General features: G+C 32.8%; 1 protein-coding gene across 1 annotated transcript; it reads left to right on the plus strand.

The window, feature by feature from the left end:
* The first annotated feature begins 8,394 nt into the window (after nt 1-8,394).
* Nucleotides 8,395-9,949, plus strand: LOC110637199 (aspartic proteinase PCS1). Its single transcript, XM_021787196.2, has one exon. The coding sequence runs from the start codon at nt 8,437-8,439 to the stop codon at nt 9,754-9,756; it is 1,320 nt and encodes a 439-aa protein (XP_021642888.2). The 5' UTR covers nt 8,395-8,436; the 3' UTR covers nt 9,757-9,949.
* Nucleotides 9,950-10,251: the final 302 nt, after the last annotated feature.

The following is a 10,251-nucleotide window of genomic DNA, read 5'->3' on the forward strand; positions in this document are numbered from 1 at the left end:
AACCTCATTTTATTACTTATCTCCATGGTTCTTGCAATATAACTAGTAATCGACTCACCATCCTTCATTTGTAGGATTTCAAAATCCCGTTTCAAGGCTTGAAGCTGTGCTCACTTTACTCTTGTTGAACCTGCATATTTCTTTTTCATTGAGTCCCAAATTTGTTTGGAAGTATCTTTGCATATGATAGTTTCCAAAATGGAACGATCAATGGCTTGGAACAAGTAATTCTTTGCTTTGAAATCCTTCAATTTCAGCCCTTCAATTTCTATTTTCTGCACATCCGTTAGAGTTGCTCCATCTGTGATTCGAATTCCAACCGAAATGATTTGCTCCTTCGATCTCGAAAATTTTCCATCAACATGCTCCAATGATCATAGTGACCATCAAAGCGAGGAATCATTTGCACAAAATTAGAATCTGAAGCCATGGAAAAAATAAAGCTGCTGCTTTAGTTTTGTTTTCTCTCCAAACTCACGTGTTTCACCTTTTAAGCACTCTTTTCTGCCCTTTTGACCAGGGCTCTGATACCACTGATAAAAAACTTTGAACAAAGTGGAGAAAAATTGTCTTTATTCAATTCAAAAAATACACACACATTACATTAACTGAGCTCCTTTTAAATAGAGCTTTTGTAACAATAAAAGCGTAAAAGATGGACACCACTAAGTCCTTCCACTACTTAACAAAATCAAATGACAGCTGTTGCATAAGCTAAAGACTAGGACAACCAAAGTTAAAGCACGTGTAAAATAAATAAGAGAAATTAAAAAATTAATTCAACACCCTTTTCCCTCAAGCAGAAAAACAAAACCAACAAAATATATATACAATCCCGCCCAGATGTGGGGAGGGAGAAACCCCCTCCCTGGGCGAGTGAACGGAGGCCGTCACCTGCCCAAATGGGGCAGAGGACAGCCGACTACTTTAACAGAAAAGGAGGATTGAGCCTCAGAAAACCCAAAATAAAAGGAGAGAAAAGTCTTGTTGAGTGCGTTCTAACTAAAGATATTTGGTTAATGTTTAGGTCCTTGAGATTGTGCATTTTGTATTGATATTTTGGTTAATGTTTTGGTCTTGTGATTGCGTATTTTCTTGTTTCCCAATCAACAGTGTGGCCAGACCTCAGCTTCTAACACAATTACACAAGCTATCTTTTCATACGCTACTCCTAGACACTGCAACTGGAAAACCAGACCCAATAAAGCATTCGCTGCACTGAACTCCTAAATCATTGAAAGCTCTTCAAAATCTTAAATCCCATTTTCCCATTTCCCCTAATTTATATGGCCCGCTACTGATGGCAGTCCAGAAAATGGAGCTCAGAGTTTAAATTATACCAGAATAATATCCTAGTTCAACATCATCCTACTTTTCTTTTCTGAAAGAGGGATTAATTAACATAAAAGAGCTTGATTAAAGATCCCTAGTTTTCAAATGCCCATTCCCTTGGATTTCTTTCATCTGTAACTACAGAGGCAACACATTCGTTCATAGAGAACTACTAATTACATGAATCAATTTGATAATCATAGTTAAGACACAGAGTTTAGGAAGCAATTAGGCTTAAGGCTAATTTGAGTAGTTTTACAAGTTCCTGCTTATGGACCAAGTACAACAAAACACACTTTAGCTAGATACTAGAAAATGTCCGGCTTGCTCAAAATCTGTTTGAGCAGAGCCTGGTCTCAATTCAAGTATTTGGCTCATGTTCTGCAAATTATATTAATATAAATAAAGCATAAACTTCAACTTTCATCTGTACCCAAATCGAATTTTGAACTTGAAAGGTATAAACTTCACGAGGCTTACTCTAGGACTATTGGAAATCTTCCTGTTTCTTGGAAGGTATAAAACTTGATGAGACTTGCTATAGGATTAAGCTATTACAAATATATCCGCTTTCTTGGCGTGGCTTACCACTATTAGCAAGAACTGCAAACACGATAAATTCTATATTTGGGGTGGGGGGAGGAGAGAACAAAGAGGCTAGGATATTTGGATCAAGCAAGAGAATGAAGAAGATAACAAGTACAAAACCATTTGACGATATTTCTAAATTTAATCAAGATGCTAGATAAAAACACTATACCAGGAAAATGAGATCGAAATCAAGGCAAAGGAAAAGAATATGGAAACTTTGCTGACGAATGCTCTCATGTGGGAAGAAGGTGAACTCCCGCTTTCTACTTTAGACTGCGGCTTTAAGCACCCAATGATATTGATCACCGATTTACCGTCTAAGCGCAGAATTAATATTTCAGGTGTATTTAAAAAAAGTCTTATTTATGAAATTTTAGTTATCTTTTAAGACATGGAGATATATATATATATATATATATATATATATATATATATATATATATATATATATATATACAGAAAATGAATTCTAGTGAGAAAATGACTTTTTTAAGAATATTAAATAATAATTTTAATTATTCTTTAAAATATGAAGAGTCAATCTACATATATGTAAGAAAAGAAATATATACTTTAAAAATATCAAATAATTTCCAATGCATGCACAACTGGACCAACTAATTAAGAAAACAAGCAATATTAAAGCCCAGTTTTGGCCTTATATTTTAATTCAGACAACCACAAGTCAAGCCCTCAATCAAGGGTATAATGGACAGTTACAAAAAAGTGGAAGGGTATCGTATCAGGAAGCTGCATGCATGGGTAAAGAGTAAGTATATGTACAGGTCATCCCTAGTGTCCCCTCTATTCCTTTAGGTCCCTTAATTATTAGGACCATTCACAAATATGTAGTTAAGGTGGAATTATCCTATCCCGAGGATGGATTAATTTGTAGGCCGACCATTTCAAGTGGCTCCGGTCTCCCCTGCAGCACCACTCTTGAGTCTCGACCATGAGGGGTTGGGTTGGGAAAAGAGGAAAGATGAATGTTCTTCAACGACCTTCAACAGATATGATTTAAAGTGCTATAGAGGATAAGTTTGATGAGATATATATTAGATAACAGAGGGCGACCAAGGGGCATGAGCTGGCTTTTTAAAGAATAACAACTAGTTAATGTCCGATGTTGATGTTGGTATGTCACCACTCACCACCTTCATTTGTTTCTTTCTTCTTCCGGATCGTAATAAATGAGGATTATTCAGTACATATAGAGCAATAAATTTATAAAATTTTCTGTAATAAATTCACATATTTCTCACATTATTATCAATTAAGTTTTTATTACTTTCCAGGACAGATCATATATGAGGTTGGTATTGTATTTTCATTCTTGCAAGTTCTTAATTTGGGTGTCACTTTTAACTATAGCATAAAGATAGACTTAGAATTCCTTCTTCTTTTTTTCTTTTTTTCTTTTTTTTTTTTACATCATAAACAAATTTAGAATCCATTATAATTGATTTAAAGTTGATATCAAATATTACTAGTCTACTATTTAATTTTAAATGCTAAAAACTAATCCTCATACCATTGATGTAATTTATAACAGAAGAAAAAAGCAACTCAAGGCAGCAAATATATCAAACATCAAAGTTGGCCGATCGTCCATGTCTTGCCTTATATTTGGAAATTGGCAGTGGGAGGAGTCTTTCCAATTGTCTTGAATGACTTGAGACATTTATGTGATTTCAGCTAACCCGATTGTCGCCACAACTTTCCATTATTAAGCACAAGCTGTAGATTTTGAATTATCTACTGGTCGTACAAGCTGGACAATAGGAAATAACCATTCCTTATAATCCTTATGCCAGAAAATTTGCAACCAAAAACAGTTATTAATTAAATTAACAGACCAAATAAAACAACCCATATTTTTCCCCTTCTCATAAAGTGAAATTTTTTTGGTTCAAACTCAATGGACTCTATACTTATAATGAGATTTAGATGTGACTCACTTATTTATATTTTGAGTCTCTAATAATTTGGGTTAGTTTTTACTTGAATATGAGAGTAGAACTAAAATCACGATCATATTTTTCCTTCAATACGCTTCTGCAGTTTACATTAAATAAAAGGTTCCAAAAATTAATGGCCCCGTTTATATCATTATAATTACTCTCATAGTCCTAGCAGGCATAGTGAATTACTTGATATGACCTCTCCATGAAGCTTCGTAGGGTCGTGATAAAAATAGGGTCGTGATAAAAATCTCAACAGCCATAGATTTAATGTCTCTCTCTCTCTCTCTCTCTCTCTCTCTCTCTCTCTCTCTCTCTCTCTCTATATATATATATATATATATATATATATATATGTCGGGCAGTTAATGGGCACAATGACAGGCTTTTTTGTAGAGATTTATTAAAGGTAAGGATGATGCAATTCACAGCGAAGTTATAGATTCGAAACCGCAACTCGGTGACAAATTAAAGAGTTCATATATCAGTTTACGAATTATTTAGTCTGGATATCCCAATATTTTTTCATTAAAAAAAATTATCAATATTTAAATTTTTAAAAATTTGTATATTACAAAATAATTACAATTATTAATATAATTAATTGCATGATCTGCGTCTTTAATAGGAGTGAAAAGATAACTATGTCAGAAAGCTAGCTAATCCATCAGATGGGGCTGCATTATATGATGACCATGCTGTTGAGTGTATCATTTGCATGTGCACGTGTTGCGCTAGACAAGGAAACGTTGTGGGTTCGCTCCATAATAAAGATAGAAGCCAAGGTGTCCCATTGTCCCATCATACAGCTAAACTATAGACACATATGCATGCAAGCCAAGATCTCTACAGGCTCCGATATTTTATTTCATGAAAGTAACAACCAGCAGAAAGTGTTTTGTATCTATAATACATCATATAAAGTTTGCCTGAGTGTTAATTTGTATTCTTCTATGGTAGTAAGATCCATTGCACGCAAGATAAGTTGACAGAATGCTCGTGATCTTGATCAGGCCAACCCTTGTAATCCGTGAGCAATTCACATTTCATCACTCCTCGCTTTCTGTCACATATCGTATCATTTTTTTCTACTTTGCTTAGATCGATCTCAGTTCTTTTAGATTTTGTGCATCAACTCTGGTCTATATATGAAGAAATATAACTGATATGTGCGTAGTGCTGGGACCGTGGTAAGGGGATCTATTTATGTGTTCATGTTCTCGACAGGGCCACAAATAAAGACCCATGTGGATTCTTTATTTATTTATTCTTTCTTCTATATCAAAAATTTATAGATGAAAAAGAATTCTCAAAATTTGAAATCTAAATTTCTTGTAATATGAAGCACTCAACTAATAGATTATTAGATCAAGTGAACAGAAACAACATTCTCTCTTCTTTATGCACTTGTTTAATCACTTTGAACATTGTAAGATAAGCATAGACTCAAAGACTGATCACAAGCCAATTTGATCCATATATGGGTCATCAGATCCAAAATTTTCTATCATATACTTACTCCAAAAGTAGGCCCGAGATAATAAACACGCTATTAGATAACAATAATGCAAAGAAATAGAGAGAAAAATAAGTCATTTGAATAATAGTTTAGTAATCAAATCCTATTTTACAATCTAATGTTAATGGGCAGGTTCTATAATAAATTAATGTTAAAACTCGAACTCAAATTTCATAACTTTAGAGAAAAAGCCAATAACATTCAACTAAACTCATTGTTATATATAAGTTTGTTTTTATATGGTACTTGAGCATAACGAAGTCATCCTTTTGAACAGAGCACTTCTATGTCCCATGTATATAGGTTTATTCTTCTTTTTCTTAATTGCGTAGTGTCTATAGGTTTATTCTTCTTATTCTTAATTGCGTAGTGTCCCCATATCTCAGACACCACACATCTCTTCTGCCCATTGATTAACACCTATCTTTGTCTCTTTACATAGACCCTATGCATAAGTCCATGCGTTGTAAGTTTCAGATTGGTTTGTAAAATAGTAAGTGCCAATAATTTAAGATTTTTCATCACATTTAAGCAAAGATTCTACAAGATTAATCATAATAAAGTGCCAACAACTCATAATCAAACTATCTATTAAGAAAATCAATGAGATTGGGAATAAGATATACATAGGTTACAAATATTCCAATAGAAAAACATGATTATGTCCTTGTCGTTTTGTCTTAGTTCAGTGTCTTAATAGCTAACATAGTATACTCTAGTTGATTAATAAAGACATAATTAGTTATCATCATATGCTTTGCCACTAAACACTATCCTACTATTTTTGGCTTCTTCGATTTCAGATCATAACTGGTTCAGAAGATGGAACTGCATCATATGCTTTGCCACTATATATAATTTCAATTTTTATCTTTCTTAATTTATTTTTTTGTTATCATAGATAATGTTAGGATAATATAAGTATGAGTGGGTGAAGTTTAAGTGAATGCTTGAAAGGATAAATGGCTTTTACGAAGATTTAAACTCGAAGCTTTATAATCATGGAAATGACTCTAAGATCTCTGAATTAAAATCCACTAATTACCATTAATGATTTTAATATAATGAAAATCCAATCAATAAGTAACAGCCCTTAATCTTTATTGCCATTTTTCATAATTTAATAGAGGTTAAAATAAAAAGTAAATTCAAGTTTCTTTAAAGGTTTTGTCCTACTTACATTTATGGACAAAGATTTATTGCATAGCTCGTGATCACTCCCTAATTACGACAATAATCCGTGAACATACCATAATTTTAACCTCATTTTTGTTTTCATCCTGTAAATTAATTTCTTTTATTTATTATAATTAAAAAAATGGACAACGCATAAATAATAATAATAGTTTTTCTCTTTGCATAAAATATTATTCATCACGTTAATTACTTTTCCTGCTTCACTTCTACCCTCTAATTAAGAGTTAGGGAAACATATCATTAGATTAATATAGCTCAATGTCAATAAATGTTATAATATAAAATATTCGTAATTTAATTATTGACCTTTAAACTTTATTATTTATTTTAAAAGATTCTTAGTTTAAAAATATTTTCACATGCTATTTTATATAAGGCCTTTGAACATTATTTATTTTAAGCTTTAATAGAGTCACAAATTTTAATATATACTACTAAAATCAATCAATATTTTTTTTTTGAATGAAATAATTATTTCCATACTTTATCTTTTTTTTTTTTTAAACAATCACGATTTTTTCTTATTTTTTTGAAATTTTTTTTTATTTTATAGTTAATACATTAGAATTTTTAGCTAAAGTCTCTAGAAAAAAAATTTTAAATTAGAAACTTTATTGAAGCAAAATTAAATAATTTTATTAATAAAAAATTAAATAATAATTTTATTAATAATTTCGTTAAATTTTTGCCATGTATAGTTACTCGACTTCTAACATATTTTCCATGTAATAACCAAATCTGGAATTACTTTATAAAAATTTACTAAATTTTAATATATGGATTTTTCGGCATTTTTTAATTGCAATGATTTTTAAAATTATTTTCGAAATTTTGAAAAAATTATTTTGAAATATAAAATTATTAATAAATTTTAATTTAATAATATTAAAATGATTTTTAAAATTATAAGATTTTAAATTTTAATTTTAATTAAAATTAATTTTTTTAAAAAATCTAATTAATTAATGAGTCAGCAGTGTGGTCAGATAGGGCGTATTTAAAGGTTCAAAAATTAGTGGAATTACAGCTGGTTGAGTGTTGACTACGAAGAAATATGGATCAACCAAACCCTAACAGTGTTATTCGGACAGCCTTTAGTATTACTCAAAGCATTAAAGGGAGGACGTTTGTTAGTGTCTGTCCTGTCCCCATTAACTTTTTTTTTTCTCTCTCCCTATAACAAATTTTAATTAAAAACAGTTATTTTTAAAATTAACTATTTTGTTGAATATCATTTAAATTGAATTATTGTATGGCATATATTTTCATGAGCTAAAGTGGCATATATTGGTATGTGTAGGTATATAAAACGTCACGCGTATATAGTCTCAAGGCACGATTTTAAAAGCAAAATTAAATGGGTTCTCAATCGGTTAACGAATAATCATTTAATATTTTTTAAAATGAATTTAATGAGTTATAAAAAAATATATATTTAAATTTAATTTGTTATTAATTTAAAATCCAACACGTAGGATAAATTTATAATAAAATAAGTTTAAGTAAATTTTGTCCATGATTTAAATATTAGTATTTATCTCTTTTAAAAGATTTTTTTTATTTAAAAGATAAAAAATTTTATTAAAATAAAGAGTAGGGAAAAAAGGACAAAGAAAGCGACATTCTCCCACAGCCACAACAACAGGCAATTGTATATTGGCGGAACAGAATTACATAAGAATCCTTTTTTTTTTTTTTTATTCATTAGCCGCTGAATTAAGAAAACGCGTCTACCTTTTTTTTTTTTTCCGGCTTTTTCTCATCTCAAAACGCCATATAAATACATGCCCACAACTGTATCACAACCCACTTACCAACACCACTCTCTTCAATGCCATGGCTCTCTGCACCTTCACTCTCTTTCTCTTCTTTTCATTGCTCTCCCTCTCTACCCAAGAAACCCAACACAATACCTCTTCTCTTTCCTTCTCTTTCCCTCTCAGGTCTCTCCCTCGCTCTCCAAACACCTCTCCATCGTTTTACTCGTCTTTTGTCTCGCAAACCAAGCAGAACCCACCAATCAAAACTTTACCCTATAACTACAGATCGACCTTCAAGTATTCGATGGCCTTGATTGTGTCTTTGCCTATTGGGACTCCTCCTCAGACCCAGCAAATGGTTTTGGACACTGGTAGCCAGCTCTCCTGGATTCAGTGCCACAACAAGACTCCTAAAAAGCCTCCTCCTACGACGGCGTTTGATCCTTCCCTCTCCTCTTCCTTCTCTGTTTTACCATGCACTCATCCTCTTTGCAAGCCTCGAATCCCCGATTTTACCCTTTCTACCTCTTGTGACCAGAACCGTTTATGCCACTATTCTTACTTCTACGCTGACGGTACCTATGCTGAGGGCAGTCTCGTCAGCGAGAAATTCACATTTTCTAGTTCCCAAAGTACCCCTCCTCTGATCCTGGGTTGTGCACAGGACGCCAGCGATGACAAGGGTATTTTGGGGATGAATCTTGGGCGGCGGTCATTTGCTTCCCAAGCTAAAATATCCAAATTCTCATATTGTGTGCCAACACGTCAAACTCGGCCCGGGTTGCCGTCAACTGGGTCATTTTACCTGGGAGAAAATCCAAATTCGGGTGGGTTTCAATACATTAGCCTTTTGACTTTTACGCAAAGTCAGACGAGATCACCAAACTTGGACCCCTTCGCATACACCGTTCCAATGCAAGGAATAAGGATTGGCAACACGAGATTGAACATCCCAGTGTCGGCTTTCCGGCCTGACCCGAGTGGTTCGGGTCAAACCATGATCGACTCAGGCTCCGAGTTTACTTACTTGGTGGACGCCGCTTATAATAAAGTGAGGGAAGAGATTGTAAGACTGGCGGGGCCAAAATTAAAGAAGAACTACGTGTACGGTGGAATATCAGACATGTGTTTCGACGGCAGTGCGATGGAGATCGGACGGTTAATAGGCAATATGGTGTTCGAATTCGAGAAAGGAGTAGAAATTGTGATCGATAAAGAGAGAGTTCTAGCTGATGTTGGAGGCGGGGTCCACTGCGTAGGCATTGGACGATCAGAGATGTTAAATGCAGCGAGTAATATCGTAGGGAATTTTCATCAGCAGAATCTATGGGTGGAGTTTGATTTAGCCAATCGTAGAGTGGGATTGGGTAAGGCCGATTGTAGCAGATCGGCGTAAGAAGCTCCAAATTAAATTTAATATAAAAGACTGTACCAAAAAAAAAAATTCAGACGCGTTTGTGGTGGTAGAGAAGTAATCCAACCACCCATATGAAACTAACATGTTAGTGATAGAGTGTAAGTTCACGGGAATGGTAATAGATGTGTTGTAAGTTTTCAGATTAGTGTAAAAATAATCTTGTTTGGTTGTATGTACGAAACTATCCCTGCCGAATTATATATATATATATATATATATATATATATATATAATATTTAATTATAAACCTATAGCTACATCCAGTGTTAGGTGATGACTAAATATCATTAACTATGCTGATCAATAGTTAAAAAAAAAAAAATTATGCAGATTATTGAAAAGTCAGCTGTTAGCTTTTATTTATTTTATATTTATTTAAGATATTTATTTATAAATTTTTTTGTATATATTTATTCTTACCTTTTTGTTTTATGGTTCTTATACAATTTTGATAGTTTAACTTGATTAGGAACT

The sequence above is a fragment of the Hevea brasiliensis genome, chromosome 16 (genome assembly GCF_030052815.1).
Source record: "Hevea brasiliensis isolate MT/VB/25A 57/8 chromosome 16, ASM3005281v1, whole genome shotgun sequence".
NCBI lineage: Eukaryota > Viridiplantae > Streptophyta > Magnoliopsida > Malpighiales > Euphorbiaceae > Hevea > Hevea brasiliensis.

Excerpts from the sequence above, each read along its gene's own strand:
- LOC110637199 (XM_021787196.2), top strand. The coding sequence starts at position 8,437 with ATGGCTCTCTGCACCTTCACTCTCTTTCTCTTCTTTTCATTGCTCTCC.